General features: G+C 31.8%; 1 protein-coding gene across 1 annotated transcript; it reads right to left on the bottom strand.

The window, feature by feature from the left end:
* Positions 1–8,940: 8,940 nt before the first annotated feature.
* On the bottom strand, positions 8,941–25,009 carry LOC121120451 (uncharacterized). Its single transcript, XM_040715320.2, has 4 exons — positions 24,728–25,009; positions 9,924–10,113; positions 9,472–9,871; positions 8,941–9,412 (listed from the first exon to the last, which is right to left on the bottom strand). Exons 1-4 carry the CDS (start codon positions 24,870–24,872, stop codon positions 9,377–9,379), a joined length of 771 nt encoding a protein of 256 aa, XP_040571254.1. The 5' UTR covers positions 24,873–25,009; the 3' UTR covers positions 8,941–9,376.
* Between the last annotated feature and the right edge of the window lie 660 nt (positions 25,010–25,669).

Below are 25,669 nucleotides of genomic sequence, written 5' to 3'. Positions count from 1 at the left end.
GAACTTGGGGTATTTTTTGATAGTGTTTTTAAATCTTCAATAACTTCTTTATTCGATCTTTTAAATAAAATATTTTGATACAAAACTTCTCACTATCATACTTATCAATGTGTTTATTTAAAAAAATCTCAAATATAACGCACGATGTCTATATAAAATATATTAACATAAACACCTCTTCGATGTGTCCGACGATGCGTAACTTACCCTATATTTTTTTTATTATACATTTTTAAACAATTTACACCAAAGATAGGCCAGAATGCAAATAATGAACAAAAAAAAGGAGCACACGCAACAGGCGTTTTTCCCTATCTAATTTTTAGAGGCAGTTTTTTCATAACAATCCACTCAACTCTAGCTGTAGAGTAATATTCATGTAGACTCTGCACCCCTAGTGAACAAAAATAGAGTTCGCTACGACTATTACTGTAGTAAAAAATTGTGATCATCGTTTCCCCACTTGGTTTACAGCATTGAATGACTGAAAACTCCTCTATACATGGTGCGTAGACAAAATCTGTCGCATTTTAAAGACAAAAATACAAGCTTATTTTATGATATTTATTGATAAAATAAAAACGAATATCTTTATTAGAGCAGCCGCCGCCGTCTGTGGCCAAAATCCCCTCAATGCGGCTACGAAACCAAGAACAGGCATTTTGGATCTGCGCTGCTTCTATCTCACTGAATTTCTCCTTGATTCAGGTGATGAGAGACTGCTTTGGTATTATGGGAGGAGCGGTTGGTAATGTTCTCCACGTACGACCAGACAAAGTAGTCCAACGGATTCAAATCCGGTGATGAGGGAGGCCAAGAGGAGAAGGGTACGAACGCAAAAGCATTGCTTTTCAGCCATTCTTGCGTCCGCTTAGCTTTGTGGGCCGGAGCCGAGTCCTGCTGCCACATCCACGGCCGTTATGTCCGTGTTCACCCTGAGGCCTTTCTCGAAGATGTGGGGCAGCATGACATGACCCTTACTTGACACGACCCCAAAGACCATGACAGTGGCCGGAATCTTGGTCTTCATGACACTGTGAACGTCTCTGTTGTTCACGGCAATTCAGCGATGGTTCTGGGAGTTGTGGATTTGATCTTGAACAGAATTCTTCTCATCAGAGAAGAACCGGAGCATGTTCGGCCAGAAGCTTTTGAGCAGCCGCAACCCTTGAGTCTTTTCAGTCAGAAGTTGGGCTGTCTGACACCTGTAGGACTTGCACCTTAAGTTCTCCTTCACACAAGCCCTCACGGTCAACTTGGCTACGCCCAGGTCCCTCGCCATGTTTCTCATGGAACGCTGGGTGTCCTCGTCGATGATGTCCCTGACCTTGTTAATGAAGGTGACGTCCCTGATAATCCTGATGCTCTTCTCCTCCTTCTTCTTCCTGTCAACAACGTCCATCGGGTCCGATGACTCCTCCAGCTGCTTCCTCAGACTCCTTACCGTTCTAACTGGCATTGACAGAAGGCCAGAGATGTCAGCATTGCTTATTTCATGTGATCACTAAGCATAATCTGAATAGCAGCGCACCTACGATCTCTCTCATTGAACATAATGACTTTTCTTTGGCACTTACTATGATGCTGTCGCTACAAGTGGTCAACAATAATTGAAGCCTATGACCCGGGAAATTTTTTTACACCAAAAACAGACGGATCAGACATCAGCTGATGGAGTAATGTCTTCTTTATAATGCGGCTGATTTTGTCCACGCACTCTGTAAAGGCATTTTCTATCCCTCAAGCAAGAAACATTTTAAGGCACAGAAATTCTTTATTTTTTTGAGAGGGAAATTTGTTGAGGTTTGAAGATTATAATATGCAAAGTTCTTGAAGATAAATTGTCCATATACATATACGCAAAAGCATTAGAGAGCAGCGCACAAAATTCTTGAGCTAGAGAAGGAGCGTGCTCATCATTTTAGAAGAGCGATAAAATCGATTGAATTTTCACACATTTAAACAAGTTTGTATTAATTTGTCTGTTTTGACCTCTTATGAGATAACATCAAAAAGTTTGAGCGAGGATAAATAATTTTAAAGATTGTAAAAATAGACAGCTGAAGTTTTATCTCAAGATAAGCTAGGATCATTTATTTCCATGTGTCACCTTCTCCTATTTTTGGTTGACAAGTTTGGATCTTATGTAGTTGGCCACTTTAAGAAGACTCAGATATCAGTCCCCCCAAAGACACCCCCAGCTCCTTCCTGTGTGGAGATACCACTATAAATACATTTTCCAAAACTAAAATACGATGTTATCAATTGACATAAGATCTCAAAATCCCGCGCAAGCATAAGTTCAAAAACTTGAAAACCTTTATACAAGCTCAAGCTAATTATCTGGCATAACTGGATGATATTGCACGAAACCTAGTAAGTACATATTCCCTTTACAGTGGTTTACAACCTTTTTGCCCAAGGCACACCAAAAGTTCCGTCAGTGTGGACAAATCTTCCGCCGTACCTCTCTTTACCTCCACAGGATTCACCTTTAACATTTTTCCCTTGCACGTTACCGCCTTATACGTTTTCGCCTTGTACCGGGTTCGCCTGTTACTGTTTTGGCTTGCAAGTTTTCGCCTTGAGATTTTTTTGCCTTGGATAAAAGAGGGCATACTACTTCCTCTTTGTTTTATATTTTTCAGTTGAATTTTTACCATTGTAGTCCAGCTTTGAGAAATTAGTAAGAAAAAAGGTAAACAGGCTAGAGAATCACAATTCTTCAAAACTTAATATATAGAATTCAAAGCATTGGGAAGGAATTACAGAATACTACTGCTACAGTTCGTTGTGCAGAATCATTGGCATTCATATGCAGACCACTTTTTCATCAAAATGTCATGAAAAGCTTCTGAAATCGCGACTCAAGATGGGGACCTCATCCATGGAAGTCTACATGCATTTGTGAATATGATATTTAAATATTCAAATAAAATATAAATATACTTGTTGCGTCTTGACGAGGGAGAGACACAAGCTTATTAATAATAGGAGAGATCCAGGATGACGGGGAGAGATGAGAGGAAGAATGACGTGGAGGAATGAAACTACACACTGTTTATATGATCATGTGTATTCTAACTATACTCTGATATATTTACAAAAGACGACACTATTTATAATACGTAAAACTCAGTACTTATAATACATACACGAATATACAAGAAGATAAAAACCAGAAAGGACATATTAAATACATAACAATACTATAAAATTCTAAGGAACTTAATCAAATCGTGCAATTGCACGACTAATCTTCATAAGACGTCAAGAGAATCTCCTCCGCAGAATGTTAGAGCCGGAGATATCTTTGATGGGCGAGAATTTATAAACTTGTATTGGACACTATCATCTTTCATGAAAGTGATACAGAAGAATAAGATCATTAATTTCTATCTCACTAAGTTCCTTCAAATAGAGAGAATGGCGTCCGGCTAAATTTAAGACCAAAACTGGGATCTGTATTTATATAATAATAATTATATTTATTACTGAATCGCTATAAGATCGCTTGGTCTTTAGTTTTGATATTTTTAGATGGATTGCTGATATTAAACCCAAATTTTGTTAATTATTGATGTATTAAGTTAGATTTATTGTTTAGTTAAGTTTAAGGAATCTAGTGTTTATATTTATAATTGTTTCAAATCATTTATGTATATATATTAATATTGAATTGATTACGTTTCCCTTCTGTATTTGTTATTTTAGTACATTAATTTGAATGAATTGACTTTATTCATTCACTAGCTAAGGATTACCGGCTTTGCTCTGGCTAAGGAGAGAGAGGAAAATCAGAAAATACATCTATATACTAATAATTATAATATGCATGTTTCGTTGTTGTCTAATTCTATTTCTCTTGGATTCTTCCGAATATATCAATCCGGTTACTCCCCCCCCAAAAAAAAAAAAAAAAAACTCTTATTATTGCCTCTTATAACTTAAGTATTATTATTATGAATATAAAAAAAAATCATGTTATAATCTTCAAAAAACATACCAACATATATACATCTAAAAAATTGTCTAGATGAGAAGTCAATTTTCTATTTACTTCAAAAATTCCCAAATCGATATTCGCTAAGTAAAATGAAAAAAAAATGTACTGATTTTGCAAAAAAATAGTTAATAGCATTTATTGGAATTGTAAAAGAAGCATAAACCTACCACTACTTTTTTCGTACTTGCAAAAAAAAAAGTTATGAAGAATAATGTTATCGAAAAAATAACTCTCGATAACTGGTTCATTTTTGCAAATATTGCAAAAATTATATAACAAAATGGTCCGAAAAATGAAAATATTTCATTGAACTGTTAGAGTCTCAAATTTTATGTCGAAAATGTATTGTTGTGGGACATTTCTTTAAAATTTTTTGAAAATTGACGTTTGATGAAAAAATGGGGGGGGGGGGGAAAGAGAAAAAATGAAAAAAATTGAAAAATTATTCAGAAAATGACAGACATTTTAGTTAAACATCAATTTTTATTCGGCAAATTTATGTGCAGACCATTCTCGAGACAAATTTCTACAACCTATATTCTATTTACTAATCCCATATTCCATTGGAAGTTCATTTTTTTGCACCTGAAATAAACGAAATTGCAATTTTCACCAATTTATTTTTTTGCCAATAACTTTTTTGATTTTGAATAAATTTAGAAAAGGTTGTTACAGTTGTTTTTTGAAACGCCAATCTCTTTTGATAAATAACTCAAACCCCTATCTAGTCTCCATGAGCTGCAAAAAAACGGTTTTTGTGTTTTTGACATAGCATAAGCCCCCTTATAAGACCCCCAAAAAAAAAAAAAAAAAAAATCGACACCCCCGTCTTAGCACGTCCGAGCTCAAAAGAGGGACCCATGCAAAATTTCAGCTTCCTAGGTTCAACGGTGTGGGAACGTATAAATAACATTTACACACACACGTACGCAATCTCTCTTTTATATATATATAGATTAAAACGTTAACAAACTTGAGATTTTTTTAAACTAATAGGCTTTTTTTAGGTATAGAAGTCTATTTTTGTGGGTTATACTAAATTAGATTTATGAGCATCGTTAAAGTATTATCAAAAATTATCTTAGTTAAGGTCATAGTGTTTCATATCACATTTTTTTATCATAACTTAAGTATGAAATCAGGTGTATGATGAACTTTTTTCATTTTGGTGCAAGTTCTTTTAGATTATGTCAGGTAACGAATACTGCGCGGGAGAATGGCTGAAATATCAGTATTTATTCTGTGGATAAACGAATATTGTTTTATAATAGTTTCATTCTATTTTTTTAACATAAATTATATCTTCATTAATTTAATTTATAATTTTTATAGTAATTAATACTTGAAGAATCATTTCCTACTCTTTCGTAAAGGATGCAAGGATCAGTCTTCTAAGAAGATAATTATTTATAATACTTATCAGAGTCCTCGTAAGAAATAATGATCAAATAATATCCTCTATAGCGCCTAAAGATATCGTTACATTAGAAAAACCAATATGGTTTTTCGATATTTTTGTAGGGCTATATTTCAAACACTGATAATGTACTAATATATTTAGATAAATTTGAAATATATTGTGAAATAATTATTGATAGCATCAAATTATCTTTAATCTTGACATGTGCATCAGGAAATAATAGTAAATTTTATTATAATTTTGTTTCTGTTTTATTTTCGACATATACTTATGTATTTATACTGTTCATGATAAATTTTATATATTCCGCATATTAAGAAGTAATTTGTAGTAGTTTCCATGCCACCGGTGGGCCATGTGGAGGTATGACCCTCACTTCTTTATAATTTATATGCTAACGAAAATCTTCTTAGAAATAGCTAATAGTAATAAATAAACTTTATTTGGGCTCAGACATAGGCTCAAAAAAGAAAATCAATTATAATGTCAAGTTCCTAACGACTGAACTACGTTCCAGACTATATCATTGGCTGTGAAATAATAATTATATTTAGTATCATATTAGCAAATGATATTCCAACTTTAAACCTCAAACTGTGAAGATATCCTTATCATATTAAATCTTTAAAGCTCGACAACTCTAAAGATCCATTGGGCTCTTGAATGTACTATTTATCAACCCCTAAAAAGGATACTTTATTTGACAAGGATCTAGAAACTATGATTTTTTTTAATTTGTTAGGATCCAAAATCCTCACAGTAATAGGAAGATGGTAAATTGCCACATAGAATCACAAAATACGAATAAGATATAAACACACAAGATTGCAAGATAATTTATTCTCGAGGAACAGGGAGGGATGTAAAAGTGAAGGGTCGAAGTTAGCATAGCAAAATCTATGATTGTGATAACTGGTAAGTTAATGAAGTGTGTTGATATAGAATATAAATATATCATATTCACAAATACATGTAGACTTCCATGGATTAGGCCCACTTGTTGATCTTGATCTATAACTCGAGTTAAATCCTTGATGTAAGTAGAGATTTAAATATATTTTCATGGTATTTTGATGAAGAAATGTACTGCATATAAATGCCAATGATCCTTCACAACGAATTGTAGCAGTAGCATTCTGTTATTCCTTCCAAATGCTTTGAAGCCTAAGTATTAAGAGTTGAATAATTGTGATTGCCTAGCTTGTTTACCTTTCTGTTTCTAATTTCTCAAAGCTGGAATACAACGGTAAAAATTCAACTAAAAACTCTATAACTAAGATAAAGTAATATACTCTCTTTTATCCAAGGCAAAAAGTCTCAAGGCGAGAGCCTTGTAAGGCAAAACAGTACAAGGCTAACACGTCACGTCACAAGGCGAGAGTGTCACAAGGAGAAAGCATTTCAAAACGAAAATGTCATCAGGCAGAAGCGTTACATGGCGAATACGTACAAGGGAGAACCGTTCAAGGCGAATCCTTCTAAAACCAATTGCATTACTGTTAAGAACAGAAAAAAGGCACAAAATCAGTTTGGTAGTTAACCAATTCTTCCATACATTGGAATTATTGTGGTAAATTATTCACACCCTAAAAATAGCATATTTTAATTCAACTAATCAACTTTCAGATATTCATTATGGGAAAAGATGCAAAACCATCGACAGTTGAGAGCTAAATAAACTATGTATTTTTGTGTTAGCAAAGTAACGTTGTGTTATACTTTTAAAAAAAAGGCCATGGGGCACAATTATTCTCAGTTTTAGGTGGGAAAGAAAGATAATAATTTAGAAATTAATAAAATTTAAGGATAAATTTTGATTCTTGTTTATTATCTTCGATTAATGTAAACAATATTAGTTCTATTTGAATCTTTAATTATATTTATATTTACTTTATTACTACATAAAACCCCTATTACAAATTATATCTCATTTGATTTTATGTCATTACAAACATGTCTAATCAATCGAGAAATTTAAAAAAAAACATTATTATGGAAAAAGAAATTTCCCCGAAATCAATTTAATTATTTTTTTTCATAATAAGGTTATTATGAAGAAAATTTATAAAAAAAGGTTTTCGGAGGACCCCCAACCCCCCCAAAAAAAATTATATCTGCTAATTGTCGATCCTCCATTATTCTCAGAGTTCAATATGGAGTTATAATTACACTTAAAACTTCTAAGTAAGCCCTAATTTTTACTCTTCGTCTTTAATGAGCACACCAACTAGTTATTAATTTATGCTTACATACTCTGTCTTCAAGAATTAAGTTACGGTGACAACAGCTAAAGAAAATAAAAAAGACTGGTCAGACCAATGTTATTCGAACAAGATTAGGGAACAAAGAAATGGCTGGGCAAGCAAAGTGATTTTTAAATAAATATCTCTCTCTCTTTCTATTTCTGGTGACGTCATTGGAACGAGTCTTGGTTATTAATACTTATAGATTTAAAAAGTAAAAATTTAAATAAATGATATAATTATCAAGGAAGGGGTGACGATATTTTACTAAATATAATACCAAAAGTAAGTTTTGAAATATAATCGATTGTTAGACCCTTAGGATCAAAATGATGACCACCAATTCTGGCTTCATCAGTATTGAATTTGTCTTTTCTTTGACAAAGCCAAACTCAAGCCTTCCCTCTTGCAAGGTATTTCGGGAATCGACGGTATGAAACACTTTTTGGTTTTTTTTTTTAAATAGGCACTGCACAGACTCTTTTAGTTTTAAATACCTAATTAAATTAAATTATATGAAATTTAAAAACTTACTATTGACATTATATTCATTAAAATATTGCTTAAGAAATATCGAGGAAGCACAAATTTTGACTTCTTAAATTTATGTATTATTAATAGCCAAAACTCGTTCCAATGACGTCACCAGAAATAGTAAGAGATTTATTTTATAAATCTGCTATGCTTGCCCAGTCATTTTCTTGTTGTCTAACCTTGTTTTAGTAACATTGGGTGAGACTCCCAACTAGAAAAAACCGTTCCCGTTTCTTAAAACACCTCTGACGATGAGCTCCGTCGACAAAGGACTTTCTGTCCTTCATTATATCAAGATATATACATTATCTTGAAGCTTAAAATCTTTAGTAGAATTAATATTGTGAATATGATTAGAAATAATGGAACAAATATATTTTTTGCTAATGCTCCTCGGAATATTAACAAACTGTAGTCATTTAGTGAATTATAATGTATAAAAACCATCGTCTATGTCGAGTGCTATTATTATTAATCTTTTTTTGTAGAAAAGCAAAACAGCAAAATTTGTGCTTAATTAATTTTTCAAGAATAAAGCAACTCAATTAAGTTTGAGATATCTGCGAATAAGATAATCTTCTACAAATAATGAGTATTCATATTCGAAAAATGATTTAATCCCCGATAAACGAACCGCTTATGAGTGAGAGATCACTATATTTAATATTTGTTATTAATTACGAATGTCAAACAAACCTAAAATTATATAATTTAATAAAAAATGAGAAACAAGTTCATTTGAACTAACTATAATTTCTTCACAATATTTTATTTATATAAATTTTTCTGTTTCATTTTGACAATTGAGTTATTATAATGATTATTTACACAAGTTTAAATGGGGATCTATAGTTTTAACATAAGAGAAGTATCACGATTAGAAACTTTAGTTACTTAATCTGTGGGTTTTTTTTTTTTGTTTTTTTTTGTATAATTTCAAGTCTATTTTGTTTGCAAAATGCACATTTAGAACGTTTTTATTATATTTTTTACAACTACGGAACATTTTTGAAATATTCCTCTAACGCAACCTAAGGATTGAAAAAAAAATCAGACAAAATTTTTTTGTACTCCATTGTATCCGAAATAATTGGGAATCTGTTATTTTTAAAATTCTATCATGATGGTGAAGAGTCTTCTTTTGAGGTCTCCACAACGAATTTAGCCAAATTTTTAAAGTTTCGGCCCACTTTTGAGGACATGACTAATCTAATTAGAATAATAAGAATTGTAATAGACCTATGCATAATTAATATTAGCTAACAAACCTGTAAGGAGAAATGGGCTTCTTTTCTTCCTCGGCACCTCTTTTTTAAATTACCATGAATATCTACCTCTCCAGGCTCATCAAAGTCCACACTTGTGATCTCTATTTTTCCACTTTGAGTGTCAATCTTAAGATCCATATACCCAAGCATTAAATCCGTCGTGGCCCTTGCGGATTTGGTTACTTTATTTTCTCCCGAACCAATGGTTTTAGCCACTTTAAGCTCAAGAGGTCCAAGAGAAAAGGGACATTGAATAGTCCTATGATTCTCGTGTATGAATATGGCAACATCTCCAGAGCGTTTCAGTGTGGACATTCCATGGAGCCATCCTTTAACTTGTTTGATGTCCAAGGTTCTTCCACTTCGGCGGAAGAGTGCAGTTGAAATATCTCTAAGCATTCTGAAAATAGATATTGAGATATGAAATAAGGATGCATAATTTGGAGGCTTACTTAGCGAAGCGAGGAACCTTAGTTGATGGAAGGAGTTTGAGATCCATTGGATCCAGATGTTTTCTTTGTATGGCAAGGTTCATTCGTATGAAGATTTTATCCAGAAAACTATTGTAATTAGCTATCTCTTGACGTGCATCCAATCCCGGTTGATTGAGTACAATTCCATCCTTAGTCAAGGAATCATCACCTACGATTGAACAATAAAATTAGATAACGATTAGTAAAATGAGCAGAGGATACCTAAACAGGAATATAACTATTTTTGGATATAATACCACTAGATAAATTAGATGTATGGCTTATAATTCGATGCACCCAAAGCAAACAGGGGTGAGGGGGTTAGATCCATATTTGTAAATCCACTGGTTTTTTTTATAATTTTAGTAATTAAAGTAAGAAAAAATATTAATTTTAAATATCTTAAGAGTAGAGAGTAAAACTTTTGATAAATTGTTGAATTTATTTCAACGAATATTTTATGAATACGACTCATTCTGGACCTTCTTTTTATTGTTCTTTTTATGAAGAAAGGTTGCGAGGTAGAATATAGATATTGAGATGTACAATAACTAATGATGTAAATCGTGGATAATTTTTTTTTAAGCTGGTAAATAATTTTGGAATTGGCAATCTAAGAATAAAATTTATTTTCAAAAGCTGTTGTCATATCTATTTAACTCCTGAGTAGTGAATTTCCTTTTCTATTATATTATATATTATATATTATTGAATATTTGCGTGTGCGGAGAGTAATTTGATGATTTGTTGCGGAGCTATCATGATAAGTTATTTTTGAACTAAAAGTAGAATTGGGGATCGATATCAGAGTAACTCTAGAAGGTTTTTCTTCTCTCCTTCCTATTTTGTGAAGGCTGATTGTAGCTGATCAAGGGAAACGTCATGACAGCCAAGATTCTCTCGTACAAAACATTTTCTAGTTTTCAAGGTTGCCCACTATGAGTAGTAGTAGGATTATAAAATTATCCTTCACTCCTTATCCGTTTAAAATCAAAGAAATTAATTAAGACCAAAATGTATCAATAGTTTTTAAGGGTACTTTTGTAAAAAAATTAAAAATATTATTTAAGCAAAAGCAAAAAGGTCCTAGTTTTTTTTGTTTTTTTTTTGTTTTTTTGGGTGTTGGGGGGGGACTACAGCCCCTACAGACGCGCCTATTACATAGATCTTTTTTTCAAAATCAGTCGAAGGATGACAAGCAAAAAACTAACTTACAATAGTTAGTATAATAAAAAATATTTCACTTGACGTAAATCTTTTAAAATATTATTTATGTTTCGCTAAATTAATGGATTTAATATATATATATTATAAAAGATTCTTAATAGGTAGCATGAAAAATATTCTTTAAGAATGTATGTCATTTCATAGCATCTTGGCAGGGACGTCTGCTGGAGCCACTCCTCAAAATAAAGGGATTTTTTCATTTTACTAGAATTTTTTTGGTATGGATCAAAAAAATAATCAAAGTAGGGGGAAAATTGTTTTTTTTAAACTTATTTTCTTAAAAAAAAGTTATTCGGGGAAATTATGCGACAGAGCAATTTTTTTTGCAAAAAAATTTATTTTTTATGAATAACTATCGATTTTTTAAATTTTTCTAAAAAAATTAATTTTCGGAATTTTTTTGCTAAAAAACTCCTATAGCCAATCCCCCGTCAAAACATAACCCTGCGGATGCTCCTGCTTGATATGAATGTATTTACGAGGACTGGGTATTGGTCCAAAATCCTGGGCCGGTCTGAGATTTTTGCCATTCAGAAATAATTTTCTTCTAACCCCTCAACGTATTGATTTATTTCTTAAAATCGATGTTAATTTAATAGGAGGGAAATTGTAAAAACTAATATGTATTTTTGTTAAAAAATCACTCCCGAAATCATTTATATAAAAGAAGTATGGTAGCCCTGACTCTTGAGAGACAGCATATCAGCTGCTGATGATTGGATTTTTGGAAAGTGGAGTCATTAATCATGATTAATCTGCAACAAGATGTCCTCATGACAAGTTTGAAGACATATGGATCTAGGATCAGTGAAGGTTAAATCTTTGAATCAATCCATGAATCCCTTTCGTTCAACTTCGTTGAAGTCATAATAGTAATGGATTTGAATTTATCAAATAGGGCCTGAAGTTTATGAAGATCCTTAACCTTCGTACTGGTCCTGGTCTAATGTAATTTGTCAACTTGACGTATCGAGAACTCCTAATTTTCAATTCAATCAATACCAAGTGGTTATCATTCGGAGTACTCGAATTACAATCTAGGCTCACTTAAATTATTCATCTTAGTTATTGCCTAATATTTCCTTTTAAGACGTGATAACGTATGTGAAATGAGTTGAAGGGTTAATATAGGAATTTATCAAGGTCTTATTTTTATAATCCCTAAAGGCGACAATAGACTGCCTACAAATTCAATACTAAGTATCAATCTTCTGTGAAAATACCCTACAAAAAAAGAAGAAAAAAGATTTAAGACACAATAAATAGCATTATTACTTGTGATGATAATTTTAGAGCATTTTGGTCATGTTAAAAAAGAAACCAAAAACAACATGGTAACCCTGGCAATTTGAAGAATTTTTAGGAGATGAACAGTTTAGCTGTCATGACGTTTTATTAGATCAGCTACAAGTAGAGTGACGAGGTGGGAGGGTGAGAAAGAAATCAACTGGGCTATACCTGGTGTTGAAAATCCAGTTTTCTTTTTTAGCTTGCCTTTTTGTTGTTGTTAGTTTTTTTGGAATAGGTCATCTAAAGAATGAATTTTCCTTTCCTCAGCTGTTGTCCTAATTATTTAATTCATGAACAGTTTAATTTATTTTTAACTACATTCAAAAATTCGTTTACGCTCATAAAAGACGGAGAGTAATCCTGAAGATATGTTGTAGATATATAATTTTTAAGTACCCATTGGACTCAGAGTAGAATCGTCAACTTGAAATATTTAAGGCTTATTATTTTCAATTCACAACCAACTGGTTATCTTTCTGACTATTCTAATCCGAGTCTTAAGCTCGTTGAAATCATCCCACTTCTTTTTACATAATGTTTCTTTTTAAGACGAGATATTATTTTTCTAGAATAAAATCATTTCAGACCGAACCAATAGAAAAAAACCGGTCTTAGAGTTAATCTTAAGGTTAAATTTTGATTCTTATTTATTATCTTAATCTTTGGAGTATAAAAAATGATTTTTATATTTCTTCCTTCTTTTATTCCTTTGTTTAGACGGGAGAGGATCAGAAATTCGAGGGGTTACGTCATAAGAAGGTCAATTTTTTTATGTTGAAGTTGAGTTCCAACAACCAGTTCCAGTATCAATTTAGTATAGTACCGTTTAGTGATTGATTCCTACTTCTAATTTTAGATCCGGGTAGCTTTGGTTCTTTTTTATTATTATTATTATGATTGGGTTCATTTGCATAATTTTTCAGTTTTTGATGCAAGAAACAAACATAGTAGATTTTTTGATTCTCGGTGCTAAAACTGTCAAAAATAATATTTTTAATAATTTACTCGTTTTTATTATTAAGTTACTTCAAGGTTGACTCAATTAACAAATTGACTAGGACTAGAATTGAGGAAGTTTTCTTCTTTAACTCGATACAGTTTCTTTTTTAAATACCGTTCTGACCACCGGTGCCAAGATGAATTTGTAATTGGAGAAGGGAAGGGGTCAAATTATATAATGTTGACTCATCAGAACCATTTGGGGGTTGGCTTTTTTCACCGAATGTTGTTTTTTTTCACACCAATATCACCGTTAATTGATTAAGGGAGAAAAATACAATATATACATCAATAATCAACACACACCATAAATTAATTTAAGCCAGTTAAAACAAATAAAAACCAAAATAAAATATTTTTAAACACAATTCATACATTCAAGGTTTCGTCGATTTCTAAAAATTGTTCCGAGGAATTAATTAGTAAAACTATTTTTCTATAAATAGTTGTATAATTATACAACTTATAAAAACAAATGCTGCATGAATCTCAATACTTTCTCCGGCAAAGGACTTCTCTAAAATTAAATTGCCTTATTGCGACCTGTCCCACTTTTCTTAAAATATGGAATTCCAGGGATGCCCCCTTCGCCACCATCGTTTGGAACTATGCCACTGGTTTGTACGCTTTCCTCGAAGTCACATTTTGGCTGTCCGGCAAGAAGCCGTATAGTAGATTGTGCTGCATTGGTGCTCTCCCAATTTTTCTCCAGTCTTTTGCACTCGCTGAAACCGTGCTTCAATGTCCGTGTCTCAATACAATGACTGCAGAGGTTCCGCTCATCGTGAAATACTCTCGGCGTGAAATAGAGGCCCGATACTATTCTGTATTTCATATACCTTTGTTCCGCTGTTAGTATGGGGTCCCATATTGTTTTTGCATATTCTCTCGTCATTTCTTTTTCCATTGTATCCACCATAAAAATGTGGGAGTTCATCTGGACTTGGATCTTGCAAAAGCAGTCATCTTTTGATGGAACGATTTGTAATATTCATAACCACCTTCATGGATTTAGGTCTTATGGTCGGGTTGAAGGAGAGCTAAAGGGACTGCTTCAACATCGTTATTGCAGGTTGAGTAGTTTCAATGCAGTTTAAAACATTTTTTATATTATTAAGGTCCCAATTCCTTCGCATTTCCCTAGATAAGTGGATTTTTATCTCCATATTTCCTTGAAGTGGTTCACTCGCTCCAATTATCTTTACATACATCTTCTTGATCTTGTTTCTGTTAAAAGGCTTTTCCATGGCATTTGATTATTAGTATACACGAAGTTTACCCTACAGGCTAAATACAAAGACTTTTTCCAGGGAAAATTAACCTGAAATGCTCTCTTATACCAGGAGAATGGAAGAAGTTGCCAATGGAGTATCACATCTATCATACCCAAACCACCTCCCCATTTTTCCATTTGCAATCACCTAGGTCCTATATATTTTGGTACATTAACGTAATCAATGCACATCTTTTTCCATATCAATGTTGTTTATTTATTTTTGAATGACAAATTTGACAAAGAAATTGACTTTTTTGAAAAAATTTTAAAGTTAAAATTTTGTTTAAAGGGATTAAATTTGAAAGAATAACCTTTTTTTATTATTAAAAAAAGAAAAATATTCCCGAAAATTTTAACCTTTTAAGTTTTTGCCCAAGACGAAAAACGCTTACTGCTAAAAATATAAAAAAAATATTTTTTTGGGTAAGATTATTTCGGATAAATTCGCAATTCTGAGCTGTTTGGTTTATTTACGGATATTCTCGATTATATAGAATCAAAACCAAGTTTTCCGTTCTGCTATACACTCGACATCTATCATTAAAACCGTTATACCGGGCAAAACTACTTTGAGCTTATGTGAAGTCTTCATAATAAATAGCTCAAGTTCTTACACCTTCTACATATGTTAAAAACGGTTAACCAATCTGTTATACATATAATGATTAATATCTCCACAAATAAACGAATCATAACTTCTAATAACTATAAAAGAGAAAACCTTTTAAAAATAATTTATAAATAATAAATAAAGCAAAGTAGTTTGTATGACGTATGTAGTTGTCAAACTCTAACGGTTCCTAAATCGTAGGCATCTTTTTATTATTTCTACCTTTATATATACATATATTAGGGTGAGGCTAGTGTCCAACGAATTCTTAAACTTTGACGGATAAAGGTGGGTTAACATAAAAACAAATATCAAGAAAAGGAGTAACCCCCAATTTATTTATTTACTTCATACATTCAAAAAAATAAGGGGACTTAGTATTTTTTTAGGAAAAAATATTTATTTATTCACAAATTTGTATGGTGTCCCCTTCAAAGTCATCACTTCAGATACAATATACATTTGCCAACGCTTTTTGCAATCCTCGAAGCACTTCTCATAATCTCTTTTCGGTATGGCCTTGAGCTCTTCCAGGGATGCAGTCTTTATCTCCTCCATCGTTGTAAATCTCCGTCTTTTTAAGGGTCTCTTCAGTTTTAGGAACAAAAAAAAGTCACATGGGGCCAAATCCAGTGAATATGGTGGCTGAGGCATGATTGAGGTGCTGTTTTTGGCCAAAAAATGCGACAATTACTTAGGTAAAATTAAGCAGTTTAAGATCAAACTCAATTGTTATGGCACGAGCCAACCGACATCTCAATATCCTCAGCAGCTTCTCTGATAGTGATTGGACGGTTTTCAAAAACAATTTCCTTCACTGTTTCAACGTTTTCATCTGTTGTTGACGTAGCTGGGCGTCCAGAGCAAGGATCCTCATTGGCATCTTACCGGCCATCTTGGAAGTGTTTGTAGAACTTTTTAACATTTTTCTTTACTCAGAACAGTTTCACCGTATGCCAATGTCAACATTTCAAGTATTTTGAAAAACTTAATTTCATGACACAAAATTTGATGTAAATTCTTTGATCCTTGTTTTTCAATAGCAAAAAATCGCCAAGCATGCAAAGTTCTTCTAACCGATATGCCTCTCACAAACAAATTAAATGTATTAAATAGCTGAAACAGTTAGTATTTGTTTGTGGCAAGGGTACTAACATAAAAAAATCCTAACTTTTTGAGCACACGTCGTATTTACAACCCAATACTTCATGAACATATTTGAGTCAATTATAGGCTTATTATTCAAAATTGTGGGATGATTTAAGATAACAATTAATGCCAACTATAGTTAAGGCTTTCATTTGATTTATGATACTTATATTTACTTAGATATATTTACCCTCTCAAACACAATCTTTCTCTTATTATTACGATCAATTTGACTACTTTAAGTTTCATTTCCAGCACCTTCAAAGTGTTACAATAAAATAATTTCACGATAGAAATTGACAATAATTATTGGTATAAGAAATCAAATGTAAACCAATTTTGAGAAAATCAATCTATATTGATTTTGTGTTGACATATATCTTCCAAACAGTTAAATATATCTTATATATATTTCGTTCAGTTAAGTGCTTATTTTCAAATTTGTGGGATGAGTTAAGATACACAAAAATGTCCCAATATGACCCATTTTAAATATAATGTATGAATTTATCATTTTTTTTACTGTGACCATCAACTATGGCTAATTTAAGTACAATTAATGGTGGACCCAAAGGATTAAGAAGAAGAATTTGGTGATAGAAATTGACAGTGGGGAAATTTTGTATGAATTGTAGACAATAATGAATGTATAATATAAAAAAAGATCTATTTAAAAAATATGCATCTCCAAGGAGTTTTCGTTCCATTTTGTAGTGATCTCATTTTTTATGAGGATGTACCAGCAAATTGTTATCATTCACGGCGTTACCTTTCTCACACAAAATACCCTATGTATTTTGTTGTCAGCTGTCGATTCCCTCTTCTCTCTTCATACGTCATGGCTATTTCATAATTTATTCTTTTTCATAAATTAACAAAATAATAAGATATTCTTTACATATGCTTCGTTTCCAAAAGAACAGGAATATAATTTCTTGTTGATCCCTCGTCGTTTATTTAATGCATATTTTGGCCATTTTATTATTTTTTCATTTAAATAATATAATAACTACTCTTTTAATCAAATATTATTAAGCAATATTATAATGCAGTATCGAATAAAATCCTATGTAGATTTTAATAATATGTAATTTATTTTAACAATGCTGAAGAAATAATATGTCAGTCATAATCTACGAGTATATAAGATATAAATAGCGGTTGGTATAATTGACTTATTTGGTTAACTACCAGATGATTTCGGGCCTTTTTCTGTTTCTTTTTGGATGAAAGGTTGCATGACACAATTAAGATAACGACGTGCATTAACATCATATTTTTCCGAAGTTAATGCTCATTTCATGAGGTCATGCTTGTAAAAAGAAGGTCGGGGCAATCGAAGGAAGATGCTTCTAACTTGATCATCCGTCTCAAGAGATGTTCCAATTTGGAGTTCCACATTCAAGAAGGGACAATTGACCAAAAATTCACTTGAGCTCTCCTCGATTGAACTTCGTATGACGTCATTGTTCTTTTTTGAAAACTGAAGGGACGATGGGAGGAGAATTCATCCAAAAAAAAACTACCAGAACTCATAAGGGAGTAGAGTGGACTACTTCCTTGGATATGAGATACCAGGAATGAAATAAAGCGATGAGTTGATAATTCTAATACTTCAAAATGGATCATACAAAAAATGGAACAAAAATTCTGGGAGATGTATATTTTTCAAATAGATCTTTTTTTTTAAATTATACATATACGTAATGAAAAATTGACCGCCGATGACGCAACCTCTCAAATCACTGATCCCCTTCCCAACCCAAACAAAGCCAATAATAAAAACTATTTATACAAGGTGCAGTTTTACAATTAAAAAATTTTTAAACCGGTTTTTCTTGGGACCCCTCAGTGGAACAAATTTAAAACCAGTTTATCCGATTTGACAGACAATTTTGTATTAGTTCTGTTTACAAAGCTTTGAAAATGTCATTCGAGTAGTACCGTCGTTCAACGATAATTGTCACCCTCCGTGCTTTTCTTGCTCAGCAGCGGCCACTCACAAATAGCACAAATTAAGTTTAATAGTTGTACACAGAAAATTAAATTTTTTGAAAAAAAAAATCAAAAATCCTTAGTTATTAATAAATTGCAAAAATTAAATTTTTTTGCTCTGGTGTATTATGTGCCAAACTGACAAAAAAAAATCTTGTAAAAGGCAAAAAATTCTTAGTCTTGGGAAGGTCTACAGCCTCTCCGGCCGACGGCCTGCGGACGCAACTGATACAATACTCAATACATAAAGATGGACTGGAAAATATAATTCATACATGTAAATAAAGGATTCTGAAGTTAAAATGATCTGTAGCCCAGAAACTTTCCCCAGAAGAGAAACGGAAAAAGGCCCAAAACCAAGGGGGTAGTTAGCCAATTTTGGGACAATTCTTCCCAAATATATAATTATTATTAAATAGTTCTTGATAGTTGTTCACAACTGCATCACATGAGCTCACTCTGATTCAACTAATCCAGTGGTTCTCAGATGGCCCCACAGTACCCCAAGGGTACCCCACAGTCCCCCAAGGGGTACTGTGGGGCACTACAAGAGGTACTTAAGATTTGGAACAAATATTTTAAACTTTTACACGTGGGCTGGAGGGGCTGTACACCCCCTCCATTAAGAAATTTTTGATTTTTTACTAGAAAATGTAATTTTTTTTTTCAAAAAATTTAATATTTGAAATTTAATTATTTTTCTGCAAATAGCCATTTTTTATATAAAAAATTCTACAAAAAATTTAATATTTGAAATACAACACAGAAGCAAGCTAGTATGATTTTTTTGAAAAAATTACGAGGGGATTAATTTGTATTCTTTTGCAAATCAAGGTCGATTTATTTCTATCGACAAATTATATTTAGCCCGTTAGAGTCGCTGCAAATTGTTTTTAAAGTATTCAAAATGGATCGTCACAAATTAAGAATGATAAATTCATAGATATTATTTGAATCAGGTCATATCAAAGTTATAAATTATAGCTAAAATTATAAGGTCTCATAAATCATCCCATTGATTTGAATAGTAAGCCTTTTATTGACTCAAATAAGTATGTATAGGAAAATACTCGTATGTGAAGCACAAAGGCATTGGGATTTTCTCCTCTTCTTGATTTTTGTCCAATATTGTTTTTATATTGACCCACCACTTACGAGAAGGTATTTTTGTAATATTTGAAATCAATGACTCTGTATAAATTTTAATAGGTTAAAATCCTCTTTTTAAAAAATACATTCATGGATATGAATGATATTAAATATGTACTTGATAGTCATATTGTTATGTGCATGATGCAATAGTTTAAATAACAGTACTGTATTATTTTATTTTGTATCCCATACCAAAACCAGAACAATTGAAGGCCAGTGGCATATGTGTAACTACTACTACTATACCTTATGTATATATTTTTGAAACATTTACACATAAAATAAATTATGTTCATACGTTGACTTTCCCTCTTGATGGTATTGTTGTGAGCGAGTGGTTGGTCCTTCAGGCTTTTATTCAACAGTTGTTGTTTCAGGTATTGATTGATATTTGAGAAAGCTGCAATTTAAGTTGGATTCTATGCTTTACTGCAATTATACAAAAATTTGGGTATATTTTCTTGTCACCTAATCAGTGTTTTGAACAACATAGATTCGTTCATGGATTCTCAACCTTATTTTTTTGGAAATGTACCACTAGTATAATATATATTTAACCCAAGTACCCCCATAACAGCACAAGGCATCTTTAGCTTCTATGAACGGGTGTACGCAGGATTAAATTTTGAAGGGGGTTTAAATTAATTTAAAAAATTTTGGAAAATAATTTCAATGATTCAAATATTAAATTTTTTCGAAAGAAAATTCAAAAATCCTTAGCTATTGACTAAAAGCTTAACTTTTATTTTGGGAAAGAAAAATCAAAATCCACAGTTTTTCACACCGAATTTCAATTATAAAGTTTTTTGAAAAAAAATTTCAAATATAAAATTTTGAAAGAAAAAAAATTCAAAAATCTATTGCTATTCACAACAACATATATATTTTTTTAAATATATATCTATTCTCAAAAAATTAAATTTTTTGGAATTTTTTTTCAAAAATCCTTAGTTATTGACAAAAAGTTAAACTTTTAGGAAAAATTTCAAAAATCGATATCTATCCTAAGAAAAATGAGTTTTTTTGGAATGAAAAATCAAAATCCACAGCTTTTTACAAAAAATTAAACTTTTTGTTAAAAATTTTTAATTATAATGTTTTTTTGCAAAAAAAAATTATAATACTAAATTTTTTCGAAAGAAAATTAAAAAAAAATTTTTGGGAAAAAAATTATATAAATCCATATCTATTCTCAAAAAATTATTGAAAAAAAAAATATAAAATCCTAAGCTATTGACAAAAAGTTACACTTTTTGGGGAAAAATTCAAAAATCAATATCTATTTTGAAAAAAAAAAATTTTTTTTGCAAAGAAAAATTCAAATCCACAGGTTTTCTCAAAAAATTTCCATAGTAAATTTTTATCATAGATGAACCGCAATCCAGAATAATTCTGAATATAAATCCTGCTGTTTTTGTTCTTCATTCACAGAAAAAGCTTTTAAATATTTCAAGCATTTTTGATGTGCCAAACTAAATCAGTTCAATTTTTAATAACTCAGCCTCAACAAATAATAATTATAATAATTTTGAGCTTTATAGGAATGTTCACTCCCAAGCTTGAAAGGTCCAAACTAATAATAACACATCATAATCGCGATTATTTGAATACAGAACGGGAATTTTGACCTCACTCCTTACTTAATATCAATCGCCTTCATAACTGTTGTAAATGTTGAACAAACTTGAGTATCCCCAAGAAACAAACAACGTAGGAATTGAAAACAAGAGCCACACCATATTATTTAGCCTGGTTTACGCGCATTGAGACACAAGGCCTTTTCATATAATGCAAAATGATTTTTATGTTTTTGTATGATATAGTTTAAAATATCAAGTGTCATGTTTAAGAGATAAGTGCAAAAATGTTTGATGGATCTACTACATAAATTGTGTCAGAATTAAATGTTCACCCGGTATTCAAAAGTGTTTGATATGAAGGAATTGAAGACTTTTTCAATAGTTTTACGAAATTAATGACATCTCAAAACTATTTTACATAATAGATAAAAAAAATTATGTCATTATCATCAATCAAAATTGCCTAAATTGTCGGATTTATTTAGGCTTATCTCGACACGATCAATAATATATTTCGTTCAACTCGACTTGAATATTAATTTTTTTACACAACTGAAATTGTGAGTCGATTTTGGATCTAAAAAATTACCGAAAGTCGACCACATTTTTATTTTTTTGAGTCGGTACAATTTGTGCCCACTCAATCTCAACCAATAATAATCATAACATTGACTCGTTATTATAAGATTAAGTCCAAAAATTCTTAACTTCAAAATTCGATCAATATTTTACTTTTTTTCTGATCCTTTATAATTCTTTTGATATTACAATCAGATTTCCTAATACCTTTTGTTCAAATTGTGAATATACATACATATAAATGTTAATATTTTCCCACTTTTTAAGATTTATAATATGTTTAATGGATGAATCAGTGGTATTTAAACTGTAGAGGAAACTTTTGGAGGAACGTCATTAATAGGCTTAACCTCTGATATTGTATTCTGTTGCGTCATATTCTTAGTATTGGGTGGGGGAGGGCTAACTGACCTTCAAGATTTATTATATGATTCTGTATATTTTGAATAATTAGTAGGGCTAGAAATAGTTATTTGATACCCACCGATCTCAGTGATCACTAATAAGTATATTAGGATATATATATATACTTCTCATGATAATCATAATATAAAGGATATGACCAATCACAAGTGCTCATTGATTATTGATTTGTGACTAGTCGTAATTTGGAGTGCTAAATTAGTGTATAAATAATAAAAATTGTCAACGGTAGTATACACTGTAAAAAGTTTGAAACCCACTGCAATAAATGATAATTACAAGGCCTATGTAAAAGGGGATGCCAGGTAGTCTTGTGTCAGACCTTATTTATTCGGTATAGTCCAGGACTTAGGACTGGTCCTTCGGGCTGTCTCTAAACTAACTAAATATATCAATAACTGGTATTTAAATTAATTTAGACCTTGAAAAGTGTCAATAATATCAGTTTGCATAAGTTCAACGTAAAAACTCATACTACTTAAAGAGTTTTAATGTTCCTATAAAGAATATTATAAGTCACGGCCTCCACTCCCTCCCCTTCTTCTTAAACTCCCGCCGAGGAGAGGGGGTTTCAAGATCCAGATACTTAATTGAAACGTAACATCATTATTCTTAATTGGTATCAATGTATGTAAATGGGACAAGAACGTTGTTTACTTACATTAGTTACCAAACAATCCACAAGCAGCCAAATAATACAACTTTCTGAAGTAAAATAATTTAATATATTTATTAATAAGGGGGGAATGGACAAACTTTTTCGATTTATATAAATTGTACCACCAAACAACAAACTAATTAATTCTTTCTACATTTGAACATAAGTAGGTAATTATTTGATAACTCCACTATACATATGCACAAGTTGTAATCGTGATAAAAAATAATAGATGAAGAATTTAGAGTTCTTGTTATAAGGGCAATGCAATGATTCAATATTCCATGGTTGGTCAATAGACTAATGTTGTCATTTTTGACTTTTGTATTGAAAATTACTAATAAAATCTAAGTCTTCTAAGACAGATTGCAAGTATGGGTAGTTGACTTCTGGACCCTTATAAAAGAGAGGAATACAACCACATAAAAGGAACTAATAACTCATCCCATCAGCTAACAAATTGTGTATTTTGATACCCCTCTCCAAAAAATTAACATAATTAATCGAAATTTTTCACCAAAGAGACAAAAGAATCGAAATGGCTGCTCTACTTCGAGGGGAAGTCACACACCAACAGAGTTCCGAAACTAGTTTTAAGCAAGTAAGCAAACTACTAACAACGTCAAGAAGGCCATTAATGACGATATTTGCATCAAGACGAGCTTCAACAAGATGGTACACCGGCACAAGGCAGACTTTTCCTACTTACCACATGTCGAGTCCAGGGCCTGCCGTACAAGAACATTTAATTTCGAAGCTCTCAGGGCGAACATTGGAAGTCCATGACCCTGATTAGACTATTGCCACCTTTCAGAGGCACATTAATGTCATTATCAAATCGATGGAGGCTACATTGGAAATTAAAAATGGCAAAACGCGGTCCAACATCAGTACAAAGTTGAGCTCCTCTAGTTTCCAAAATTAAAATGTTTATTTTTCTATTACGCACCCGGTATATAGTTCCATTACTCATAAATAAATAAAAAATATCAATTTTAATAGATCAATATGTAGTTGATAGTAATTAAAATGACTGATGATATATTTGAATTTTTCCTCATGAGAATTAAAAATTGTAATTTATACAATCTACATACTTATACAAATTATAACATATATTTTAACAAAATGCAATAGAATTTATTTTCCTTTCCGACAATAAATGAATGTCCTTGCACAAAATTTTCTCCAGGTCTTAAACATACGGACATAGATCTATAGTAAGAATGATGACTAACCTCTTAGAGTTGATGATCATATTCTTTTATCCTTTTATATTCTACTCTTAACAAAGAGTCGTATAATATATGGAAATAGGGCCCTTGTAACATATTATTTTGCTAAGAAAGTAAGGTTGATTGACGCCTTCAAAGATATCAGTACAGATATGATGAGTTTTCAAGGTCGAAGCACTAAAAAAAACAACTACAAAAGTATCACAAGAAATGTGTTATTTGACATATTTTACACAATTAGAAAGTTCAAGGTCATAGGAACTCAAAAGAATAAGTAGAAGATGATCCGTGTAACATAATCACGACGTTCCCCCCTTCCCCCTAACACACAAATATACTCTGTATTTTGTTGTCGGCTGTCGATTTTTCTTCTTCGGTTCTATTTATCAGTGTTCTGAACGTTGGTTAATTGAATTCGAACTACTCTTGTTAAGAGATGTGAACGATTCCTTACAATTAATTATTAAATAGTTGGGAAGAATTAGATAACGGCTATAAACGGATTTTGGGCCTTCTTTCCGTTTGATAAAAGGTTGCGTCATATAATGTAAATAAGGACGTGTGAGATATTTCATTGGGGGATGAAATTATAGTAGAAAAAATAACCTACCGGTCTCTGCAGATTTAAGCTTGTTCCCATTTTTGAAGGGATCCTTTGGTAGAACATCATTGACTAATGAGATCTTTGTTGATAATTGATAAGTGTTTTTGACGTGGCTCGTGGCTATGATTAAAAAAATAAAGAGCTTCTTCATTTTGGTGCTAGTGGCCTACTCAATTACTTATTTTTGCATGTTCTGAGGTTGGATGGGATAGATAGACACAAATTTTGCTTACTCCTTTGAAGATGCTTTTAAGACTACTTCTTAGTAATGCACGTAAAAATAATAGTGGATTTACTTTTTGAGTACCTTATATTTTGCGCGCGCGCGTACAGTACTTTCTTTGGTTTTCTTTTGTCCGTTCCTTAGAAATACATTTATTCGTCGTGTCTTCCATGTACTATATACTAGAGTATAAGTGAATTAATATTGACCTCACAGACAAAAAGTCCTCGAAATTAATAATAATTATTATATTTCTAAGGTCATCTGACCCGGTTTTTGTTAATAAAATATTCACTACTTGATACAATCATATAATATGCGTACTTTCATCACTTTATCTCATGTCATTTCGAATCTGTTGCATAATTTTTCGCGTGTGGATTGCCATGATGAAACCTATGAACTCTCTTCGATGAATATTTATCAGATCCTCAAAGGTTCTAGAAATGTTTTCATGGATCCGATTCAATATAAATTTGTATATATATATATATAATGATGAAGGGCTGTGGATAGTGGAATAACTTTCACAGAAAACACCATTTCGTAGATTTTAGCGCCTTTAAAATACTCATTGTTAGGGGAATTTAAGATTTTCGTTCAATGAAACACCCTCCTTCATAATATTTTTTTTGCTACCCTATAAAATATTCATTGCAAGAATGTCATAGACCCCCCGTGGGTCCTCTGCACCGGCGGTAGAATCTATTTTCAAGGGGGGTAGT

Source organism: Lepeophtheirus salmonis, chromosome 6 (genome assembly GCF_016086655.4).
Source record: "Lepeophtheirus salmonis chromosome 6, UVic_Lsal_1.4, whole genome shotgun sequence".
In the NCBI taxonomy this organism is placed as follows: Eukaryota; Metazoa; Arthropoda; class Copepoda; order Siphonostomatoida; family Caligidae; genus Lepeophtheirus; species Lepeophtheirus salmonis.
Note: the sequence above shows the minus strand (reverse complement) of the source record. Positions and strands in the feature narration are given on the sequence as shown.